Genomic DNA, 25,023 nt, shown 5'->3' with positions numbered 1-25,023 from the left:
AAGAATAAATGATATGAAAATAATTGTTTTTTGTGAAAACAAAGTGCCTTTTACGTTTTTAAATCAAGCTTCACATAATTCGATAGTAATGCTATTTATGACGATTGGTTTACAGTGTATGACCTATAATGTGTAATTCCTTTGCTTGAATAAATTAAAAAAAAAACAGCTAGCAAAACATGGCAGAATTTGTTTCGTTTCCCTTTCTGTCACAGCGATTTGGTAAATACACGGAAAATAAATTCCGCCCTTTGATACTATTTGCATAGATAGATAACGCTTGTAAGTGACTAATGCCTTGGATTAATTATTGTTTCTCCAGCTGACCGCTGGGAGTTATCAATGCCGAGTCCATTTTCCAGTTGTTAATGTGTGTGGTGGAGTGTTCGTGTTGTAAATGTTGATTTGGTAAGAAGCAGGCTTCAGTGGCTTCCGTAGGCCTCCGAGAACAAGTGCTCCTCTAAAATGGAAGGTGGCAACGACCAGGATCGTGACCGCGCGCAGTAAGTTTGTTGGTGATACCTTTTCTAATTGGTGCTCAGCAAATGGCCATAAAATTTCATCATTGGACAAGTTCTGAAATTCTTACTAACTTTTAATGCTATTTTACAGTGACGCTTACCTTTAATCGTTATTATTATGTGTATTCGTAAAAATGTAATTGTATTTTATTAAGTTTACTACAAATCAAAAGTCATGGACCTTGATTGATTATTAATAATAATGTTAACACCAGGGACGTTAAGGATATGAAGTTACGGTTATGGATACGGTTACAGATATTATAATAATATTATACTGGTTTTGGTTACAGTTATGAAATCATTTCGAATTAGCCGAAAATTTCGGATAATTTCGGTGGTTGGAGTATAACGACACCTATGATAAAAGTAAAACAGGCACGGATATTTGATGGTGCCAGGGAAGTAACAAATATTAAAAAATGTTAAGATTTAGACTCCGCCTTTGTCCGAAACTTTTGAATTAGTTTCGGTTACAGTTAGGGGGCGTCCATAAATTACGTGAGGCTTTTAGGGGGGGGAGGGGGTCAACAAAAACCTCACCAAATCTCACGTGGGGGAGAGGGGGGGTCTCGGGAAATATCACGTATTTTTTCCCACAAGAAATAGAGAAATAGTTTGCCAGAAAACTGGGTTAAATCTTAAGGGGGTGCAGCGCCGACGAAAAATTACGATTTGCTAGCCGAGATAGCGGTGGCGCAACGAACTAACACGATCGCACACGAACTACTTCACAGAGTAGAGACAAAAGAGACTCAATACAGAGTAAAAACACGTATTTCACGAATTTTGCTAAACAAAACGTGAGTTTATAATACTTTAATTAGGAAAAAGGAAGGATTTGATTTTTTGTTGGTATTGCTGCGAAAATTCTTACACAATAAAAATCCTAACTAATATTGATTCTTCTGATGAACAGAGGCGTTAAAAAAGTTTCGAAAAAGAGTATTTTTCCTAGACGTTCAATTCAAATAGGCTGTTAACGTAGCGTCTTTCCATTCTATACATGGCCAGAACGCAAGGGTGTGAAACTAATCGAGTATAGTTTGGAAACAACTTTTTTTTACTAAACTCTTCCAAACTATATGAGCAGTTACGCAAATACTGCGTACCTACTACTCTAAATAAAAATGTTATCGATTTATTTATTTAATCCTACCAAATCAGTTTATTTTGAAAAACCACTTACCCGCAAGAGTGTTAAAAATCTAGTTTTATATTGATTCGATAAAATATATTTAAGTAATCTATAATATAAAAATGAATCGCAAAATATGTTGGTAAGCGCATAACTCAACAACGCCTGGACCAATTTTACCAATTCTTTTTTTTAAATGTTTGTTGAAGTCCAAGGATGGTTTTTGCAGCGAGAAAAGTTTGAATAATTTCCGGGTAAACCCTAAAAAACTCGAAACTTCACCCCTAAGGGTAAAACGGGGTCCACGCGTACGAAGTCGCGGGCGGCCGCTAGTAAGAAATAAAAATACTCTTAAATCTAATTCCGTATTTTACTGAATAAGTATCAAACTAACCTTTTCACACTTGTCAAGTGTAAGGCCTCAGCCTCGAACTTAGCGGCAGCGGGGCGGGAGCGGCGGCAGCGCTGGAGCGGGGCGGGCAACGCAGACCCGTTCTCGAAACAAGCGGGCAGCTCGCGCGGCGCTTTAGCGGCGAAGTGTCGTGTTCGGGGTTATGTTGTCGAGATATTTGTTTTTATTCGCAATCGAAATGTCTGAACAACGGCGACAATTTTATTTCGATTCAAATTTATTCCTAACGCTCGATTTATTGTGGGCAAAAGAAGGAGTGCGCTGCCCGCTCGTTGCCCCCTCCCTCGCCGCTGCCCGCTCCGGCGCCGCTGCCGCGCCGCTGTTTTCGAGAACCCGTCTNCTGCCCGCTCCGGCGCCGCTGCCGCGCCGCTGTTTTCGAGAACCGGTCTATTTGATTTTACGCATAAGATCCTGCCGCTCCCGCGCCGCCGCCGCCGCCGCCCCGCGGCCCGCTAAGTTCGAGGCTGAGGCCTAAGGCCTCAGCCTCGAACGCCGCTGCCTGCCTCGCCGCTGCCCGGTCTGCGTTGCCCGCCCCGCTCCAGCGCCGCCGCCGCTCCCGCCCCGCTGCCCGCTAAGTTCGAGGCTGAGGCCTAAGTGGTGTAGTAGGTATAGTTTGAAACGGAGAAGCGAGCATCCACAATAAAAATTAAAGACGACTTACGAAGAGTATTACAAAATATACACGAGCAGTTTCCTACGGCTGCGTTCTACCCATGTACAGGGTGAGGTTTTGTAAAACAACGCCCATCTCTGGAGTGATAGTACACATGAAAGTTTATTGCAAGGGCAGGCCTCTTACTTAGTGGACCGATGATCTGGTGAAGGTCGCGGGTGGTACCTGGATGCGAGCGGCGTGGTACCGGTCTTTGTGGAAATCCTTGGGGGAGGCCTTTGTCCAGCAGTGGACGTCTTTCGGCTGAAACGAACGAACGGCAAAGAAAGGTTGTAAGGGTTTTCTAGCCATATTAACTATAAAATAAGTAAAATATTTTTTCGTAACAATCGAAGTCATAACAAAAGAGATACTANGAATAACCTTATTATATGGTTAAATTATACAATAATTCTGTTGAAGAAGCACTACAGGTAAAAAAATGGTTTTTTAGACACATTTTTGTTACACAATTTAACATTGGTTTTTCATCTCCAGCAAGTGATGCTTGCACGACATGTACATTACTGTCCCATAAAATTAAATCTGAGCAGGATCCACAAAAGAAACAGTATCATATGACTGAAAAAAGAGTACACAAGCTGAGAGCTAACGCTTTTTACCAATTAGTAAGACAAGAAGTGGACAATTCTTATTCTTTTTGTTTTGACTTGCAACAAGTTATGCCTTTACCAAAAACACCAATTCAAGACAGTTTCTATGCTCGACAAATAAGTTTTTATAATTTGTGTATTGTGAATGTGGATGGAAAGGACCCAGATTTTTATTGTTGGACTGAGGACATGGCTGGTAGAGGCTCAATGGAAGTAGGTTCTGCTTTATTTAGTCATCTGAACACACTCAAGCAGAATGGGTCTTTAAATGATGTACACATAATCCGCATGTTTTGTGATGGGTGTGGAGGACAAAACAAAAATTCATTTATTATTGACACACTTATATACTGGTTAATAAAAGAGTCTCCAGCAACTTTAAAAGAAATTCAGATTGTTTTTCCTGTGCGTGGTCACTCCTTTTTACCTGCCGATCGTGTATTTGGTCGCGTAGAAAAAGATTTGAGAAAAAAAACAGTAATTACAAACAGAGAAGATTATCATGACCTATTATTACAGCATGGAAGAGTAAATATTTTAGGCAAAGATTGGAAGTATTATGACATCAAAAACCTTGATAAACATTTTAAAAAAGTAGAAGGTATAAGGGACATGAAACGCATATGCATAGAAAAGAAACAAATAAAAAAAAGAACTGAGGCAATAGTTAAATGTTTCAGAAACTTCAGATTTGAAAATGCTGGAGAATCAAAAGGAATAAATCCTTTAAAGAGAAATACAAACCTGTTGAGTATCAAACTTGTTGAGAAAGAACTGGGACATTTCATAAAAGGTGCAAAGAAAAAGGATGTAGAAAGTTTATTAACTAAACAGTTTGGAGAAAACTGGAAAAATGATCTTTCTTTAAAATGGTATTGTGATATCTTGTATGAAAATAATATAAGTGAAAATGACAAGTGGCAGTGGGCGGGATAGCTCGTAGAGACGATGGCCGTTGGGGCAGGAAAGTTCTCGAGTGGCGACCACGGGCTGGAAGACGTAGCGTGGGCAGGCCTCCTACTAGGTGGACCGACGATCTGGTAAAGGTCGCGGGAAGAGCCTGGATGCGGGCAGCGCAGGACCGTTCATTGTGGAAAACCTTGGGGGAGGCCTTTGTCCAGCAGTGGACGTCATTTGGCTGAAAAGAAAGAAAGAAGAAAGAAGAAAATGACAATGAAAATGATGAAAATGGATGTGACTGCTTAGAACCTGATTGTGGAGAACTTCATGTATAAGAATTTAAAATAATAATAAACACATTTTTTGTATGGATATTGATTTGTTTTTGTTTCTAATAGTGACATTTTTCAGACAGCAAGTTTCAAAAGGTAACATTTTACAAAACTATTGAATCAAATGGTGACATTTACTTGTGACTTGATCAAAAGGTGACATCTGATTTGTTCTTTATTTAATTTTGTGTAAATTTTAAAACATACATGAAAACTTTTAATACCTTGTAATCTATGTCTTATTAACCCATAATATTAAAAACAAAAAAAAACAAAACACATAAAGTTCAACAAAAATATTTATTTTCTTAATTTATTCATATAATTAAAAAGTGTAAATGTCACTTTCTGTTCCTAACCTCCTCAAATATTATTAGAGAAAACGGACCAGGAGGCGGGGCCTAGCATCACGCCACCGTGACGTAACATCGAACCATGAGAAGGGGCACCTGAAGAGCGCTGGCTCGGCGCGCGCTCACTTTTGCGGAGGCATTTGGACGTGACGGACGTATTCTAGTGGCAATAATCGTGTTTAGGGTTTCATATATTGTGTTTAGGTTTTCTTTGAATAAACGGTCGATTTTGTGATTAAAATTGTTCTTTTTAAAAAATCAACCCCGCTTCTGATTCATAATATCAGAAGTGGGATAGGACTCGCACGGAGCCTCGCTCGCTATCGGTATTTTTGCTCGTTTTCGACTATTTGTGAGTACCTTCATTTTTTTTGTTGATTTGAAATTTTAAGTGTTCCGTTCAATTATTTTAAAGCAGTGCAGTGTTGAATATTTTTTCATAACTTGTAGCCGTTTTGATTTTTATAATGTCAGGTCGATCGTCACGATCTAACTCAAGAGCGGAGGGCTCGCGTAGACATCGTAGTAGATCACGTAAAGATCGCGATCGCCCTCATCGTAGCTCTCATAGGCGGCGTCGCGACGATTCGCGTAAGGGCCGCGATAGCCCCCGTAATCAGGCACTTGATACGATTCTTCTGAGATTGAATGCGATTGAGAATAGACTTTCTACCTCTGAATGTATATCTGAACCGTCACGTCCAGCGCGTTTATGCCACACCCCACCTTTACCGGTTTCTAAAGACAAAACTACTTCGTCCGTTGAGCCCGTTTGCGAAACGACAAATAAGATTGTGAGCGCATTAAATTCGATAATACAAGCCAAACCAAGTCACTATTACATTTCGAATTTCGACCCCAACGTTCACGACTTCGATGTTTGGTGCGCGGAGGTAGATCGAGGACGTGAACTTAATCGTTGGGATGATCGCGAGTGCCTGTCGCGCATCGGTGGTTGCCTCAAAGGAGATGCGCGCACCTGGCTCAACGATTGGGTTTCCCATGACCGTACATGGTCCAATTTTAAATTAGAGTTCCGATCACTCTGTCCGCGAAACATTGACGTCGCGAATATTTTGTACGACGTAATGAATACGAACTCAGATAGTTTTGCTTCATACGCCGATTACGCTCGTAAGTCGCTGTTGCGTCTGAATATCGTAAAAGGGTTATCCGATGACCTGAAAACGGCTATAATCATTCGCGGTATTACGGACCCGCAGGTAAAAGCCACTGCGTCGAATGCTAAATTGTTACACAGCGAATTAGTAGAATTCTTATCCGTTTATACAAAGCCTAAAAATGATTTTCAAAATACCCGCAATAACTTTCGTGGGTTGAACTTGAATGGAGGTCAATCTGATCCCCGTAAACATAAGAGTGCAAAATCGAACATTAAGTGTTATAACTGCGGTGATATCGGCCATGCGAAATCACATTGTTCTAAAAGGAAAAAAACGGAAACTAAAAAATTTGTTGCGGCTCCTGTAGCGTCTAATAAAGCTCCCTTGTCATGTACCTACTGTAACAAGACAGGGCATACTATCGATAAATGTTTTGCCAAACAGCGAGTGGATTCTAAGGGCCCAGATTCGACCAATGTAAATTTTTGTCAAACGACCCCCGATGCAGCAATGCAATGACGGCGGTAATTGATAAGGTACCCGTAGACGTATTGATTGATAGCGGCTTTAATATTTCCTTGATTTATGAAGCGGTTCTCAAACATCTAAGCTGTAATAAAGTTCCTACATACCGTTTAATGCGAGGAATAGGTAGCCAAGAAATAGAATCCACTTGCTATGTGACTAAAGTTATGGAGTTCCCCGAGATATCTGTAGAGGTGGATTTGTTTGTTGTGCCGTCAAATTGTATCAGCGCACCCATACTATTAGGAACAGACGTCTTAGATCGTAAAGGGGTGGTCTACACACGAACTAATAACGCACAACGGTTAAATAGGGTGGATAGTGTACCTCGGGTACATCACATAAGTAAAATAGATACCAACGTTGTAAATACGCCATTGTTAGGTGACGAAAAAGATCGTTTGATTTCGCTGATTAATGAGTTTTCTGAATATTTTGTTACTGGAACAGCTACGTCACTGTTAATACGGGTAGCATGGAGATAAAGCTAAATAGTGATGTCCCCATACATTATCGCCCCTATAAGCTTTCTGCTGACGAAAAATTGAGAGTTCGTGACATAATAAATGATCTGTTGAGTAAAGGAATTATTCGGGAATCGCAGTCTGAATACGCAAGTCCTATCATACTCGTCAAAAAAAAGGACGGGTCTGACAGGATGTGCGTAGACTATCGCGCCTTAAATGCAGTTACCGTAAAAGACAGATTCCCTCTACCGTTGATAGATGACCATATCGATAGATTGGGCAATAGTAAATTCTTCACCAGTCTTGATATAGCCACTGGTTTCCATCAGGTGCCTCTTAAAGATGATGAATCCGTCAGAAAAACAGCCTTCGTCACACCAGAGGGTCATTTTGAATATTTAAAAATGCCCTATGGTTTGACTAATGCACCGGTGGTTTACCAGAGGATCATATCTAAGACTCTAAAACACTTGACGGAGACTGGGAAGGTCCTCAATTATATTGATGATGTCCTAATTCTATCAGATTCGATAGAAGAAGGACTAGACTTATTGCGTCAAGTGCTCGTTTGCCGCACAAATGCGGGTTTTTCAATAAACTTGAAAAAGTGCACATTCCTAAAGACAGAAGTTGAGTATTTAGGCCGGCTTATTAGTCAAGGGCAGGTACGGCCGAGCCCTAGGAAGGTGGAAGCTTTAGTAAATTCCCCAAAACCAGAAAATATCAGGCAAGTGCGGCAATTTTTGGGTCTGGCCGGTTATTTTAGGTGGTATATTTCTAATTACGCAGTTAAGACAGCTTGCATTGCAAAACTTACTAAAAAGGGACAACCGTTTATCTGGGGCAAAGAACAAGATGCAGCACGTGATAAAATCATTACTTCCTTAACGGAAGAACCTGTACTCGCGATATTTGACCCAAAATTGCCCACTGAACTTCACACTGACGCTAGTGCCATCGGTTATGGCGCGGTATTGCTGCAGGAGCATGACGGTAAACGGAAGCGTGTCGTCGGTTATTTCAGTAGAGCAACGCATGGTGCAGAGTCTCGATATCATAGCTATGAGCTCGAGACTTTGGCCATTGTAAAATCATTGCAACATTTTCGCCACTATCTTATTGGCATTGACTTTAAGATAGTGACGGATTGTAACTCACTGAAATTAACTGAGCGAAAAAAAGATCTTATACCGCGGGTGGCTCGTTGGTGGGTCTACTTGCAAGACTTCCGTTTCACCATTGAATACCGGAAGGGTGCTCTAATGCAGCATGCCGACTTTCTAAGCCGTAACCCGGTGAGTGTGTCGCACATTCGTCGACCTAATAACTGGGCTCAGATTGCACAAACAGCTGACTCCGAAACACAAGAAATGATGGAAAAGTTAAGAGACGGCCAGTTGGATCCATCTCGATATGTTGTTAAAAACAATCTCCTGTACTACAAGTACAGTCTTACAGGCGAAGAGTCGCGTCTACTTTGTTTTATCCCAAAAGGGCATAGACTAAGTCTTCTACGCGTCTTTCACGACGATCACGAACATATCGGCATGGATAAAACTGTCAACTTGATTCTCCGTCATTTCTGGTTCCCTGGTCTAAGACAATTCGTTAAGAAGTACATAAGCCATTGCGTGGTTTGTCTATCACATAAAAAAGTTCCCCGGGCAGCCCATAGAATCTTGGACCAAACCTGAAAGTCCCTTTTCAACTGTTCATATGGACGTATTGGGTCCGCTACCTGAATCAAATGGGTTTAAGTACGTCTTGGTTTTGGTAGATGCCTTTTCAAAATTTTGCTTGTTGTACCCTTTATATAGGCAGGATACTGACGAATTAAAACGCGTATTCACAAACGCTATTTCTTTATTTGGTACACCTTCTTTAATCGTAACTGACCGCGGTAGGATGTTTGAAAGTTCTGGGTTTCAAAATTGGGTTTCTGGGCTGGGGTGTGCCACACATTTAATCACGCCAGAAATGCACCAAGAAAACGGCCAAGCCGAGCGATATTGCCGTTCCGTCTTAAATATGTTGCGTGTTGAGGTAAATAGCAAGGGTCGTAACTGGTCTGATGCTCTGTGGAAAGTCCAGTTAACTCTAAACATCACCAAACAAGCCACAACTCAGACATCACCTCTTCAACTGCTCATTGGTGTCGAAGCCACCACACCTATCTTGAGGGCTCTTGTGAGGGATGTAGCCCTAGAAAATTCCCATGCTAACCGAGAAGCTTTGATGACATTGAGGCGACAACGAGCTTCAGAGCTTTTAGAAGCAAATCAGGCTCATCAAGACCGACGTGTCAACGAAGGGCGAAGGCAGCCGCGTATCTTTGCCCTTGGCGATTTTGTATTCGTTGGGAAAAGTTCGCAGAGTTCCGGCAAATTGGACTCCGGCATGAGGGGTCCCTACAAGGTCATCCAGCAGCTTCCGCACCATCGCTATGAGCTGGAGCTTCTAGCCGGATCCTACGGCAAGAAGACGCAGGCAGCTGCGGAACACATGACTTTGTGGCGCGGCGAATGGACGCCGGATACGTGTGCGGCTTTCTTCACGGATGGTGAGTCGCTTAGCCACGTGCGCTTGCCCTATGGCAGCTACTTATGGCGTGTGCTGTGTTTTGATAGCCACGTGCGCTTGCCCTATGGCAGCTACCTATGGCGTGTGCTGTGTTTTGATAGCCACGTGCGCTTGCCCTATGGCAGCTACCTATGGCGTGTGCTGTGTGTTTTGGTAGCCACGTGCGCTTGCCCTATGGCAGCTACCTATGGCGTGTGCTTCGTAATTATTTTAGCAGCCATGTGCGCTTGCCTTATGGCAGCTACCTATGACGTGTGCTGGCAGCCTATGATTGGCTGGCATAGCTTTGCTATGGGGAATACCATCTCTTTTTTTTCTGTTTCTTTTGCTCGATTGCTGTTTTGTAATTTCATTTTGCATACATCTACTTCTACCTATTAGATGACAATGTTCATGTTTTGGTCACGAATGTATGAGTGCACGCTTACATTTGTGACTTGAAGCTGATAATTGTTATGAAGTTTAGGTATCTAGACACCTGGTTAAAAAAAAAAGGTGTTAAAATGGTGTTGTTTTACAGATGACAGCGATCCCGGTACTTCCCAAGACTGCGAAGAGTCATCTGTCCAGGATCAGGCGGTCGAGGACGACTCGCCGTCAGGAGAGGCCGTATTAGAGAAAACGGACCAGGAGGCGGGGCCTAGCATCACGCCACCGTGACGTAACATCGAACCATGAGAAGGGGCACCTGAAGAGCGCTGGCTCGGCGCGCGCTCACTTTTGCGGAGGCATTTGGACGTGACGGACGTATTCTAGTGGCAATAATCGTGTTTAGGGTTTCATATATTGTGTTTAGGTTTTCTTTGAATAAACGGTCGATTTTGTGATTAAAATTGTTCTTTTTAAAAAATCAACCCCGCTTCTGATTCATAATAATATAATAATTTATAGGTCAGGCTTCAAGAATCAAAAGATTGCTATTAAAAGGTGCTATTAAATAGAAACCAAACTTTTTCCTCGCAACAGTGTTACTTGGAATCCAAATTAATACTGTTTTGGAATACTGGTCAAACTGTATCCAAATAAATTAATAAGTTTTAATTAACCACATTATTTATNTAAAAAAATTGGCCAAGTGCGTGTCGTGCCACGCGCAGTGTAGGGTTCCTTAGTTGTCCGTCGTTATCACAATATATTTCAGAAGTAAGCAATTACTTCATCTAAAGTCACTTTTAATCAACCGACTTCAAAAAAAAGGAGGAGGTTTTCAATTCGACCCGTATGTTTTTTTTTTTTTTTTTCTATGTTTTCGATTTGAACAAATCTTTTTTCGGCGTATAGGTAATACCTCAAGGGTGGTCCCATTTAAATTTAATAATAGAAAAAACAACCCCCAAGGGTGGAAAATTGGGGATGAACTTTTTTATACGCAATATCTCCGCCGATTATAAATCAATTTGAACGATTATTTTTTTGTTGAATAGGTATTATCAAAAGGGTGGTTTCATGCGAATTTGAAGAAAATATTTCACCCCCAAGGGTGGAAAATTGGGGATGAACTTTTTTATACGCAATATTTTTAATTTTTAGTTTTTTTTTGTGTTCACGCATTTGAAGTCGGTTTTATTTTTTTAAAAAGTTATCAAATTATATTTTCTTCTAAGGAATTTTTATTAGGTATGAAATTTTATAATACATGAGTAAAACGACTATTACTCTTGAACTAACTGATCTATCTTAACCGCTATAGTTTTCCTTGAAAGTTCATAAAAAGCACTATAATCTTGAATTTTTCCAGATTTATCAAGCCAACAGTTTAGTTTTTAGCGGGGGGGGAACGCCCTACTCGGACAAAACTTGACACTTTAAACTTTAACATTTTGCAAACGGATCCCTAAATCGAAAAATGGTCTTAGAAACCCCTAAGCCATTTTAAAAGACCTACCCACACGATGGGGTAGAAGACGAAAAAAAATACCATCCCCACTTTTAAATGTAGGGGAGCTACCCTAAAAAAAATTTTTTTTCAAAATTTTATTCTACCGTTTTGTCGTCGTGAATAATATACATACCTCTACAAAATTACAGCTCCCTAGTGCCAATAGTTTCCAAGCAAAACCTCGGACAGACAGACAGCCAGACATATCGAAACTATTAAGGGTTCCTTGTCAGGACTAAAAAATGATATTTGTATGATGATAATGTCATTTTATTCTATACAGTCTAAACAAATACAACTAAAAATGCTTCCGTCTGCATGTGTGAATACTAAAATGCAGAATAAATGACGAAATTAAGAAAATTATAAAACAAGTTCTTTTTTTATCAAAATCGATTTTGCTAGATTATTTGTGATTTTGTAGAAAGGAACAATTAGACTAGGTACTTCTGTAAAAAAACAATGTGACCCTAGTACTAACCGCTGTCACTACACGTGAATTTCTGGATCTATTCGTACTCAGTGGGCTTAGTGCGACTTTACACAATCGTCATCCGCTAGCGACTGCGTAAAAAATGACATACATTAAATGTATGATGATTGTACAGCGTCCCTAGCAGATACTTTCAAGAACTAAAATCTTAAACTTTATAGATCTTTTTGATGCACTCGTTAGCAACAACGTTAAAGCACACAAAAAAAATGTTAAATATTACTCCAAAACTATTAAATTTCGGATTTTTTTTTATATCACGTGAGATTTGGGGGTGGGGGAGGGGGTCAGGCAAAATCTCACCAAATCTCACCAAGGGGGGCGGGGGGGTTGAAAAATAGCCAAAATTGTCTCACGTAATTTATGGACGCCCCCTTATGGATGTTTTTATTTCGGATATCTAATAGTTTCGGTTACTGTTATGGATATCCATAACATCCCTGGTAAAACCAAAGTGAGTTAGTTGGTTTTTTTTTATAAATAGGAAAATTACCATTATTTTGTGTAAGAGATAAATTAAAAAAAAATATGTTTAGATAGCTCCTTGAGATCTACCATCACTTGTAGTATAATAATAATATGCACTCCAGTGTGTAATAAATTATAGTACTAATCTGTTGTGTCCACCGCAGGTTGGGAGTGGACTATAGCGCAGTAGAGGGGGATGGAGACCGTGGGAGGTATAGGTATTCATTTGTATATCACACTTTTCTTCTATTTATTTGCACTGATCATGTTTTTAACTTTCATCAAATTCACTGCTTTGCCAAAATTTTGTTTATCTACCTATAGTGCCATTTGCTTATTTCTACATTTTAAATTCATACCTTTTTGGTTTTATTCTGTTTTGATCCAAATACTCGATCATCAGCAAGGTTAATTGCCAAGTTCATGTAATTTAACTCTCTGCTGCTCCTGGCTTCTAATTAATTGATTAGATAAAATAATTTTTTTGGCTTCACATCATGTTCCCAATTTATGTGTGTTTCTTTAGTTTCGGTAATTTTAATTTCATTGATATCTGATCACTATCAGGTATTCAGTCAATCGCGCAACCACGGGAGGCCATCACACTCGTCGATCGTCTTACTCGAACCTCTTTTAATATATCTGGCTATAACTTTAATTCGTAACGTAATTCGGACAACAACAACATGATCGATATCGGCGGTCCCCCAGCCTGCTGGTGCGCTGCGCGTCGCAGTCGTCGCTGGACGAGTCGTCGCAGCGGCCGGCGGGCGAGGCGGCGGCCGACGCGGCGGCGCCCGCGCACGCGCACAAGCTGCTGGACGCGCTCGCGCGCCTGCGCCGCGGCGCCGCGCTCTGCGACGTGCAGCTGCAGGTGCGCCCTCCGCGTGACACGCTCTTCAATGAGGGCTATCGTTTTAGCGCTCACCAGTTAACGCCACTGTAGAGTGAGGTCCTGTCACTTGCTAGTAGCGAAGACAGTGGCAGTAGTGGCACCAACTTGTGAGCGCTAAAGTGGTAGGAGGACTATCGCATTTGCACTCATCAAGATGGCGCCATTGTAGAGTAAGGTCCTGTCAATCGCCGGGGTGCCAACTGTTAAGTATAAAAACGATAGCCCTCATTGATTACATTCTCTTCCATGTTGAGTTCGAAAATATTTTTCTACTGATGCCATTTGGAGTTGGACAAAATCTATTCAGTGAGCTGGCTAGTTTAGTGGCAGCACACATTGGGCGAAAAAACGACGGCTGTCGTTGCAACTCCGAGACAAGTCGCGACGACAAGCTAACAATATGAAACGACGCGCTCATGCGTTTTGTGGCCGCGTCTGCGCTGCGTTTTGTCGCCCAATGTGCGCTGTCGCTCAAACTGAGTTTCCTAAAAGCGTACCCCGACAATTTTAGTTTAGCATTACGCCTGTTTCTGTGGTCAGGCGCAGCTGGAGAGCGACGACCCGCCGTCGGCCGGCGTGTGGGCGCACCGCGCCGTGCTGGCGGCCGCGTCGCCGTACTTCCTCGCCATGTTCACGCAGTTCGGCGAGCGCACGCAGGCCTCCGTCACCATACAGGTTCCGCGACCGCCCCTTCGTTCGTTTTCATTTTTTTCCGCCATATTGTATTTTTTTTTATAATCCTGTTCGCTTTCAGAACATCGATCCTGAAGCCTTAGAAGCCATCATCGAGTACATATACACGCCTGAGTCGCTCGTGATCACCGAGGACAACGTGCAGGTGAGTCCTCGCGCCGGTATCGCCGGACACGGACGACGGGGCGACCTGGAGGAGTAAGGCCGGGTTCCCACTATGCCGGATCGGCAGATCTCCCGGTCCGGTAAAATCGCCGGAAGGCCTAGCGGCGGTACAAATTGTATGAAGCTGTTCACATTATCCCGGATCCGGCTTTTACGCCGAGCCCGGCATTTTTACCGAGCGTTTTGTCGCTACAAAATGCCGGCAAAATCACCGGACCGGAGTAATGTGAACGAGTCGCGGCCCACCCCGCCGCGCCCGCGCTTCCCGCCCCGCCCCGCCCGTGCTCCCCGCACTTCATTTGGCTCGGATTTCGGATCCGGTGATCCGGTGTAATGTGAACACCCTTGTCCGGTGTCCGGTCCGGCACAGCGGGAACCCGGCCTAACGCTGCCGTCCCCCGCAGAGCCTGCTGTCGGGCGCGTCGCTGGTGCAGGTGTGCGGCGTGCGCGCGGCGTGCTGCGGCTTCCTGGCGGCGGCGCTGGCGCCCGACAACGCGCTGGGCATCCGCGCCTTCGCCGAGCTGCACGCCTGCGCCGAGCTGGCCCGCGCCGCCGCGCGCTACATCGACGCGCACGCGCAGCACGTGCTCGAGGCCGACGAGTTCCTGGCGCTGGCGCCCGACGCGCTGTGCCAGCTGCTCGACAGCGACCGCATCACGGTAACCTCACGCTCTCACTGTCAACTCGGAACTGCAAAAACTTCGTCGGCCGTTTGGTGTAGTGGTTCAGAACGGACTACTATGCCGAGAGGTCCCGGGTTCGATTCCCGGCCGGGCAGAAACTGAAATGATGAATTTTAGTTTCTGTGACGGGTCTGGGTGTTTTCTATGTAACATATTAAGTATGTATTTACAAAAAAAAAGTATTTAAGTATGTTTATATCCGTTATCTAGTACCCATAGTACAAGCTTTGCTTAGTTTGGGGCTAGCGGCGCAGTGTAAAAATGTCCAAGGATATTTTATTTATTTATTATTATTTTCACGAACGAAGTCTAATCAATGCTTCATGTTAATACGTTCCAGGTGCCGAATGAAGAAGTGATTCTAGATGCCGTCATACGCTGGATGCAACACGATGCAGAGGTCAGTTTAAATTATGTCACTGGATGTGGTCGTTTTCGCTTTTATCCTGTGATGTATCTTTATTTGTCTAAATGTCCGTAATACATATTACTTGGTGGTGTGTGCAGGAGCGCGCGGCGCAGCTGGGCGCGGTGCTGGAGCACGTGCGGCTGCCGCTGCTGGCGCAGGACGTGCTGGTGGCGCGCGCCGCCGCCGAGCCGCTCGTCAGCGCCGGCATCCGCGTCAAGGTAACGCCGGCGTTGGGACTGAAGTCCGGTCGCCGAGCAGATACAATTTCGTACAATGACCCCAAACTACCCATCCTTATCGCTCGCGCGTAATCGCTGTCGCGACTGTGCGACGGGCGACCGCAGAGACTGTGCGAGCGCGATATGTAAAAGGGCCCCAATCTATTTAATAAAACCATCTGCTTTGAAAACAAACACCAGGTTTACTCAAAGAGTGAACGAAGTCCTTATGACATCAAACGCTTTTTATTTTAATTATTAAATTAGTAAATATTTCCACGTGTGTTCTGGCAGGACCTGGTGATCGAGGCGCTGTCGTTCCACCTGCTGCGCGGCGAGCGGCGCGCGGCGGCGGCGGCCGGCATGCGGCGCGCGCGTCCCCGGGCCGGCGCCCGCGCCGCCGGCGCCATGGCGCTGCTCGTCGTCGGCGGGCAGGCGCCCAAGGTGAGCCCACAGAGCCCGGCGGAGCGGAGCCACAGGGATGACGTAACATCGTTGATGCGTCGATTCGGCATTCTTTGATAAAGCCTGGTCCGTGAGCACGTAGAATCCCGTCCAATGACTCCAAGCTACCCATCCCTATCGCTCGCGAGTAACTATGTTGCTGTCGCGCTCGCACATTCACTGCGGGCGCCCGTCACACAGTCCACGGACCAGCCTTTAGACATATCACTTACCGAGCGAGACGTGTGCCGCAGGAGATCCACCGCTGAACGTAGACCTGCCATAATGATTGCCATATTAACCGTCCATGTGGTCGTCGTTTCGCTTTGTGGGTGTACGAAACCTCCGCTCCGGAATCTTCTCCTCGGTTCTGAGTATTGTGTGTCCTATCCGTTGCCACTTTAGCTCATCAATCTGTTCGTTGTATTCACATTAACTGTCAGCTATGAACCTCCAAAAGAGTCCACACGAAGGATGATATGCGTGTCTGCAGGCGATCCGCGACGTGGAGGCGTACCACATGGGCTGCGGGCGCTGGCGCGGCGTGGCGTGCCTGCCGGCGCGGCGCTGCCGGGCGGGGCTGGCGCGCGTGGGCGGCCGCGTGTGGGCCGTGGGCGGCTTCAACGGGACGCTGCGCGTGCGCTCCGTCGACGTGTACGACGTGGCCGCCGACAGCTGGGCGCCCGGCCCGCCGCTGGCCGCGCGCCGCTCCACGCTGGGCGTGGCCGTCATCGGCTCCGTCGTCTACGCCGTGGGCGGCTTTGACGGCGTCACGGGGCTGAGCTCGGCCGAGGCGCTGGACACGGCGGCGGAGGGCGCGGGCGAGGCCGCCTGGCGCGCCATCGCGCCCATGTCCACGCGCCGCTCGTCCGTGGGCGTGGCCGTGCTGGACGGCCGCCTGTACGCCGTGGGCGGCTACGACGGCGCCTCGCGCCAGTGCCTGCAGACCGTCGAGAGGTAGCTATCAGCCGCACGGTCATAGAAATAAGAAGGCCAACTCGAGCCCCGAGCGAGCGATAATAGCCTAAACACGTGTCGCTCTCGCTATAGTTTATTCAATCATCAAAACTGCATTAAATTACTGCTAAACTAGTGAATATTTCTTTTATCTGATAAACACAGCCAGGTTCGCCATTTCGTTGTGTACCAGAATTGAGTATTCGATGTCAGTTCCAAGCCAAAACAATCATGGTAGAGATGAAATTTTGAAAACGCTGAAATTACAGTTGATTTTGACAGATCCGAACTTAAAATCTTAACTACTCAAAATTAAAATCTTTTGGAAATTGAATATTTTTTACAATAATTTCAAAATAATATAGGTACTTTAAAAGTTAAGAGAATGCATTTTTTCTGTAGCAAATGAAATGTTTAATTGTATTTCACACCACACGTACACGTACGTAAAAAAATATAAAATACCTACCATGCTTGTATTTCGGATTAATACCTAGGTTGATTGATTTACTTATCGTTATAAACAAACTAGCTTTCCGCCCGCGGCTTCGCGCGCGTGGTCTACATTATCTACATATTTTACGGAACCCTATTTTTTTCCAAAATAAAATTAAGCCTATGTTACTTGTGGATAATGCAGCTTACGAATGGTGAAAGAATTTTTAAAAACGGTCCAGTAGTTTTTGAGCCTATTCATTACAACCAAACAAACAAACAAAGTTTTCCTCTTTATAATATTAGTGTAGATAAATACGCGCGGGCCGCGGTATTACATACAGCGCAACCACGACTGACCACAATAATCCGCGATAAATTATGTCAATGTGTGCGAGCGCGCCGCATACGTATCTGCGCGCTCACCTTTATACCGTGCTCGGTGCGTTTGTATGAAGATAACCTACTTGTTTGTATTGACTCTGGCACGGGCCCGCGAGCGACGAACTGACCGCCTCCGCTCGGCACTCGGCAGGTACGACCCGGCGCGCGACGCGTGGGAGCCGTGCCCCGAGATGAGCGCACGGCGCTCGGGCGCGGGCGTGGGCGCGGTGGGTGGCGCGCTGTACGCGGTGGGCGGCCACGACGGGCCGGCCGTGCGCCGCTCCGTGGAGCGCTACCGGCCCGACGCGGGCGGCTGGGCGCCGGCGCCGCCGATGCACACGGCGCGCCGCAACGCCGCCGTCGTGGCGCACAAGGGCAAGCTGTACGTGGTGGGCGGCGACGACGGCGCGGCCAACCTGGACTCGGTGGAGGTGTTCGACCCGGCGGCGGAGGCGTGGACGCTGCTGGGCGAGCGCATGTCGGTGGGCCGCTCGTACGCCGGCGTGTGCGTGGTGGAGTGGGGCGCCTGATGCCGCGCGCGCGCCCCCCAGCCGGCGCTGCGGGGCGCGCGCGCGGGCCCGCGCCGCCTGCACGTGCACGTGCACGACCCGCCGCCGCCGCCGCCGTCCGTGGCGCAGGCGCAGGCGCAGGCGTGAGTTGCACACTTTTGTTACATAATATACTTTTTAAATAAGTACTGAAACAAATTAGTGTTTACCCGTGGTCCCGGTGGGTCGATCTATAACCGGGTCTACGGGTAAATTTAATTACCTGTGGTCGCATGGCATTACGGAAAAATCTATTACGGATATTATTCATTTTTAATGTTATTTTTTTGTGTTGGCGACCACAAGTACAGATTTTCACCTTATCTTTTCGCTCAGGTACCCGAACGTGGGTATCTACGGGGTCGGCGTGGGCGTGGGCATGGGCATGGGCGTGAACCTGGGCATGGGCGTGGGCGTGGCGGGGGCGGGCGCGGGCGCGGGGCTGCCGCCGCACGCCGCGCGCTGGCGGGCGCTGTACGCGCGCCGGCAGCTGCGGCCCATCGCCGACCAGGTGACGCGCGGCCTCGACTCGACCGCTTCGTTTGTTTACACGAATCAAAATAACGACACAGTCTGCGGGCACGAAATTGGCGAAGGCCGTGCGATGGCTGGGGGACGCGACGGCGAAACGGCGGCGATGCATACAGCAACGTGGACAGTATATTATGGAGACGCACACGAAACGGGCAGCAGCGAAGCGGGGTGATCGCAAATCGCAATACTACTTCTCATCGCCGCTGCTCCGCCGTCGCGTCGCGTTGCCAGTTTCTTACCCGCAGACTGAGATTCCTTTAAAAAAGATTTTACTGCTGAATTTACAACTGATGCTATATTTCAAATTAAATTTACGCACCATGGTCGTTGTTGCAATTTATACAACGTTTGTGGCAACGCCTTCCTGGTGGAATCTTCCTGTGAGGGTGGGTCCAGCCATGGCGTTATCGCTATCGCCAAAGGGATCGTGTTGCCTTTCATCTTCGTCCATAAAACACTTTCGTTCTTCTATTAGACTGAGTTGCATCATCTTACTTTAATTTTGACAAACGTCAAAAATCTGTCAAACATACGTAAAACACCGGTTATTGTTATGGTGCGTCCACATTGAGCGAACGGGCTCGCGCGGCACGCTGGTCATCCTGCTCTTGAGTGAGCAGGATGTCGAGTTTGCCGCGCGAGCCTGTTCCCCCAGTGTGGACGCACCATAACGGTTCAAATAAGATGATGCAACTCAGCCAATAAGTTGACACACGACAACGTCCTCGACTTGCAGGCGCAGCAGCCGGAGAACATCTACGAGAGCGTGAACGGTGCGGGCGCGGGCGGGGGCGGCAGCTCGTACTGGTGGTGGCGCGTGCAGGGCGCGGGCGCGCCGCGCTGCCGCCACGCGCGCGCCAGCCAGACGCTCGAGTTCAACGAGCGCGCCGTCCGCGCGCCGCTCGAAGACTTCCAAGGTCAGGCCATTCGCTGACTGAAGGTTCGGCCGGACCGACGTGTGCAGCTTGCGTGCGCGATGGCGATGAAGATGTTTGTAGCGATGAGTTCACATCAACGCGTCTTGTCATTGGTCGTAGCGATCTATGCACGCGCTGCACGCGTTGATTTGACCGAAAGTTTACGTTTCAACATAAAAGCGATCTCAGTTGAACTTATACTTTTAAGTCTCATCAGTATTGTCACGATGTCTCGTTAATTATCACGACGCTTTGTCGAAGTCTTCGAGAAAAGTAACCGAAATTCCGAGCTCGTATCCACACACTCATGCGATTTCCAGTCGCCTAATGCGCGGAAAGCGCTCGCGATTTCCGTGCACTAGGCGATAGTTAGAATAACCGATTTTTTTTTTATATTCAAATTCAAATTTTTTATTGCATATTAAGTGTTTACAATGTGTTTGAGAGGCGGCTGCGATGGTGATGTCGTTCATTATGACAAAGTTCAAATTCTAAGGGCGATGTCTCGACTTGAACCACAGTCGGCTGAGTGGTGCGGTCGAACGCTTCGCGTTCAAACTTCGGCCGAAGCGAGAGCGAAGGGCACGTCCCCACCGTCCACTTCGATCAACCCTCGCGAGTGGGGCGGCTGAGGCGTAAGAGTAACGATCTGTCGTATGTTGCAGGCACGATGCCCCGCGCGCACCGCGGGCGCGGCGCGGACGAGGCAGGGGCGGCGGCGGCGGGGGCGGGGCGCGGCGCGCGGCTGTCGGCGTCGTGCGGCACCATCCACGTGGAGCTGCCGCCGTGCGTGCTGCTGCTGCCGCGCTGGCGCCCCGCCCCCGCCCCCACCGCCCCGCCCGCGCCGCGCCCCTCCTGCTCCTACCACCTGCTGCCCGAGAGCCACCGCGTGCTGCCCTTCGTCTGCCACCAGGTGCGTGCCCGCGCTCCTCGTCTCCCCCGCCCGGCCGTTTGCCAGGGGGCACAGTGCGAGTTTACATCGAACGTGTTCGATATCGAGCGGGTGAAAGAATTACATTAAACGCTACCATTTGCGATTACCTATAAATGGCTAAGCAGATACATAATTTGAGGTCCCATTATTTGTATTGTATTGCTGTTGGTTTTCCGAATAAAAAAATAAAAAAACGTAGGCTGGATTGTACGGCGTCCCTAGCGGATATTTCGAGAACTAAAATTTTCATAGATTTTTTTGACGCACGCGATATCCGCTCAGCTGCTGAAAACGCGCCAAAACGTATGAGTCAACTAACAAATCGTTAGGTACTACCCGCACCCAATAGCATTGTACTGGATATCGAATACTACCCGTTCGCGCTAAGTTTGCCGGTCCGTGGAATGCGCGTCCGTTCTCCCAACCGCCATTAAACGTAATTAGTGATTAAACACAATTAATGTGTCTTATTTTACGCAAATACACAATTTTTATCAATAATAATAAATAAAAAATATTTTAAATATAGTTTGTTATAGTTATAGACGCTTCCCTTCGAATGACATTATATCGCCAGCGGCAAACTTAAAGCGAACGGATAGTACGTTTGATGTAAACTCACACTACGCCTTAAAATGATAGCGTTTAAACGATTATAAAAAATTCTGAAATGACATAATGATCTAAACATGACCCCTCGGAGCCGGGAAGGAGTCGACGGGGCCATTTTTTTGTCGCTGACGTTCGCTTCGTTCCGCAGAGCACGAGCCGCGAGTGCTGCTCGGACTCCGAGTCCGACGACGGCGCGCCCTCCGACTCCGAGTCCGAGATGGCGCAGCGCGCCGCCGAGCCCGCGCCCTCCGCGCCCTCCGCCGACGCCAGCGACGACGACTGAGCGTATCCCTTTCGCTGACTCGATTTCTTCACGAATGACGGCGAGAAATATTTTGAAAACTTCCGCGCGACGATTCCCGCCGAACCGTGCCTGTCCCGATTCTCTGCTCTGAACTCGATTCAGACTTAAAACTGGTTTCGAGACCGACAGACTCGCCGCGGGCGTAAATTCATGGTTATAAATCATGTTGGATGTGCGGTCCGTGCCGATTTGTGCTATCCGGCTATTGTTATTTATTTTTTATGATATGGTGACTGTGCAATATCTTAAAGAAAAGCATATGAAACATTGATACCGAGTCAGCATATTTTTTTAATTTAATTCTCAACTGATTAATAAAATAAAACAAAGCAGAATTTAAACAAGAATAAGATTCCACCGTGATTATTCGTTGAACGTCATGAATAAATATGTGATAATCACTTCTTAACATATTCGATTTTTAGAATACGTTGATGATACACTAGTCTAAATGTTTATCGTTGTCGTGTCTTACGAACATACACGTGGCGTACGCTGGCTGCTGGCAGGCCTTGTTATGATAGGTGTTCATTTCATTCATCAAACGTCTTAAACGTTTGCCGCATGCAATAACTACCCAAAAATATGTAGTTAATGTCAGAAACCAGCGTACGGCGTGCTAATTTTAGTATTTAATATACATTCCTTTATGCATTTATAGTTCCTTCCTTTCACCCGATCTGCCTGGAGATCGAATCTCTCAGCCTATTAGCGAATTGAGTCACCGCGAACAACCTTTTGATAGAACTATACGACCAAGCACTGCTGAAATCGTGGTATGACGAACGATAACAAGTCAAATAATATCTGAAGTATTTCAATTAAATTGATGCTAAACTTGACAAAGTTACTGTGATATTTGGTTAACATAATGAGAATTGATCAGGTTATCCACTTAATAAATCCAGGAAATATCATACAAAATGATTTTCCAAAACTGGCTATTATGTCGCGTCGTAGTCCTCATCAGTAACCTTAGCTTAAACGACACTTCCTACGGGTCATTGATTTTTATTCCGACCACATTTACACATATCGCATATAAATAATTCTATTTTTTGTAGTAAAATATATTTCAATAAATTGATTTCATTGCACCCACGTTCATGCACAACACAAATAGTTCGTTGCCAATAGCACAAAAATAAAATAAAAAATCTAAATCACCATTTTTAAAATTAACTAATCTCTAAAACACTATTAAATATATTTTATATGCGGCTGTTACATAAAATTTATGGACTACATTAAGAGAAAAACGTTGCCCTATGAAGGTTTTTATTTTTCAGTTTTAAAGCTTCACTTACTCCACCTATCAAAGACGATTTCGAAGTCCAGTTTGAGTCATTTAGTAGCGTTTGAATTGTTCCCATTATGGGCTTATGTAGTATGAAAGATAAATTCTATTAATTGAAAATAAGGCTGGCGTCACAGAAGTAGTCGTGCATCGAGGCTTGCGATCATACGACGTCATTATCGAATTTGCCGAAGTATACACATCTTAACTTGGGACGCACGGTCATATTAGTGCTGGTTACGTGTCTTTGAACTAAATGGCGTATGAAGGTCGACATTGACTGAACACATTATCTCCTCACGACATCGATATGCGACGCTATATTTTTGGAATTATCACGCGAGTGCAATTTAATTCTATTTATATGAAAATAAAAATACTTAATAAGTTTATAAGTAGTTAAACCAATCAACGACAAAAATACTGATGCTTTAAATCTGCACAATAGCATACGTAACTTAACCTCAATATACGTACAAGAATTAAATGTACTCGCGTGAGAATTGTCCCCTATTTTTTTATTATATTTTAAATATTGTGATTATAGTACCTATCTCTGTATGTATAATATTTTTCTATTGTTAATTATTAAGTAGCCTAGTTGAATTAGAACAATAATTCTCAGTGTCTAGTATTACGAGTCAAATGTAGCCAAATGAATAAATAGTTACGAGAATATTTCCTAGTCGATTGTTTTATTTGTGAGAGCGCAGAAGAATGGGCTCCACGCCGGTCTGAGAAAGCGGCGCCGCCGGAACACTGCAGGGAGTATGCGGGCATCGCAAGTGAGGCGTTGTTCTCCACATGTCCAGGGTTGCAGTGTCAGTTCTGAGAAGGAATATCTATTTATGTATCTAATTATTTACGTATTTAACATACATATTTTAGAAGTATGTAATGTATTATCTACTTTTTAATTGATTTTTTCCCATGGCTTCATCTAATATTTTTGTTAGTTTTTGTTATTTTTATTGTTGGTTTTGAGTAAAGCCCAGTCTCCAGCTCGTGTTTTGCCCTACACACACAAACAACAAAAAGCATGTCAACATTAAATTTTTTTGTAGGCAATTTTATTGAATGTTGAGATGTTTTTGTTGATTGAGTAGGGCAAAACACGTGCTGGAGACCCGGCTTAACGCGAACTGGGATCAGTAGTATCTACTCCCTACAGCGGTAACAATATCCGTGACCGATCCAATAGCGGCAATTACTGGCGCCCTTTTCCATACATGTTTGGCCGTTGAATTTTCGAATAGATCCAGTTTATTCTGTAACCTTAGTGATACCATTTGATGGAGCGTTTTAAAGTGAAAAGTCAAGTAAGTAGAGCAATTGACTATTTATTTATTAAAGCAGGTAACATCTTGCGTAAACTTTGAAATAGTAGCAGACTTGGTAAATAAGTCTTTTGAACGTAAGCTAACATTTCCCATACCAAACACCAACATACACCGTAATAAATTAGACGCCGAAGTCGTTGTAACCGTTAATAAAACTGCCGGGATGGTATTGTTTTGTAAATTATAAGTTTTTGATGAGGGCGAGTTCATGTCGGCGTTTAATTATGGGGAATGTAAATGAGATTATCAGTATGTAAGTGTGTATCAGTGCCTCGTGCGGGCCGGCGCGGCGGTGGCGGCGGCGGCGGCGGCAGTCGAGGCGCGCCCGCCGCCCGCAGCGCACGTGTCGCGAGTGCCCGCCCCCGCCCCCGCGGCGTCCACGCATCTTCCGGTAACTCAGTGCAATAAGTGTTGGGATTTTGATCCGGATCGTCATCGCCGCCGGCGCTGGTCTATGGTTTATACGTCTACTGCAAAAAGTTCACTTGTACGTAGGTATTAATTTGCGTACAATGACGTTATTAGTTGTGAGATTCCCTCGAGAATGTAACGCTGGATGAATCTGTGCAAAAATAAGTTGGTTCTGCAGAGCAGGCAGGTCACTCGTAACGTTATGTCACGGGAGTCGGCGGTGACTGCCCCCGGCGGTGTCGCCGACGAGTGTTCTCGGTAACATCACCAAGGTCGAGTGCACTCGCTTACCTACATCTTTGCCGCCGTGCTTGTCGGTAACCGCGGTAATTGTTAACCCGTTAGTATTATGCGGTATATACTGCCAACTAGCTCCAACTTTAAT

General features: G+C 45.4%; 2 protein-coding genes across 3 annotated transcripts; both read left to right on the top strand.

Moving 5' to 3' along the window:
• Positions 1–155: 155 nt before the first annotated feature.
• Positions 156–18,289, top strand: kel (kelch protein). 2 transcript variants are annotated; one of them, XM_028300556.1, is made up of 11 exons: positions 156–503; positions 12,623–12,670; positions 13,170–13,332; positions 13,894–14,028; positions 14,108–14,191; positions 14,616–14,870; positions 15,235–15,294; positions 15,402–15,521; positions 15,816–15,965; positions 16,459–16,922; positions 17,893–18,289. In XM_028300556.1, exons 1-11 carry the CDS (start codon positions 466–468, stop codon positions 18,269–18,271), a joined length of 1,896 nt encoding a protein of 631 aa, XP_028156357.1. In that variant the 5' UTR covers positions 156–465; the 3' UTR covers positions 18,272–18,289. The 2 variants fall into 2 exon arrangements, with proteins under 2 accessions (XP_028156357.1, XP_028156356.1); XM_028300555.1 differs by having other exon boundaries at positions 12,623–12,676.
• A 29-nt stretch (positions 18,290–18,318) lies between these two features.
• Positions 18,319–23,551, top strand: LOC114349957 (uncharacterized). The gene is made up of 5 exons (XM_028300557.1): positions 18,319–18,393; positions 18,626–18,800; positions 19,560–19,740; positions 20,406–20,653; positions 21,435–23,551. The coding sequence occupies exons 2-5, from the start codon at positions 18,669–18,671 to the stop codon at positions 21,567–21,569; spliced, it is 696 nt and encodes a 231-aa protein (XP_028156358.1). The 5' UTR covers positions 18,319–18,393; positions 18,626–18,668; the 3' UTR covers positions 21,570–23,551.
• The last annotated feature ends 1,472 nt before the right edge of the window (positions 23,552–25,023 follow it).

Source organism: Ostrinia furnacalis, unplaced genomic scaffold (genome assembly GCF_004193835.3).
Source record: "Ostrinia furnacalis isolate ACB-3 unplaced genomic scaffold, ASM419383v2 OfSCF0767, whole genome shotgun sequence".
In the NCBI taxonomy this organism is placed as follows: Eukaryota; Metazoa; Arthropoda; class Insecta; order Lepidoptera; family Crambidae; genus Ostrinia; species Ostrinia furnacalis.
This window is presented reverse-complemented; position numbering and strand designations above follow the sequence as displayed.

Bases quoted from the DNA above. Each gene is read 5' to 3' on its own strand.
- kel (XM_028300555.1), top strand. From the start codon at position 466: ATGGAAGGTGGCAACGACCAGGATCGTGACCGCGCGCA. The intron at 504-12,622 runs GTAAGTTTGTTG...TGTCCACCGCAG, and splicing joins CAGGATCGTGACCGCGCGCA to GTTGGGAGTGGACTATAGCG. The intron at 15,522-15,815 runs GTAACGCCGGCG...GTGTTCTGGCAG, and splicing joins GCGCCGGCATCCGCGTCAAG to GACCTGGTGATCGAGGCGCT.
- LOC114349957 (XM_028300557.1), top strand. From the start codon at position 18,669: ATGGGCATGGGCGTGAACCTGGGCATGGGCGTGGGCGTGGCGGGGGCG. The intron at 18,801-19,559 runs GTGACGCGCGGC...CTCGACTTGCAG, and splicing joins TGCGGCCCATCGCCGACCAG to GCGCAGCAGCCGGAGAACAT. The intron at 19,741-20,405 runs GTCAGGCCATTC...CGTATGTTGCAG, and splicing joins GCCGCTCGAAGACTTCCAAG to GCACGATGCCCCGCGCGCAC.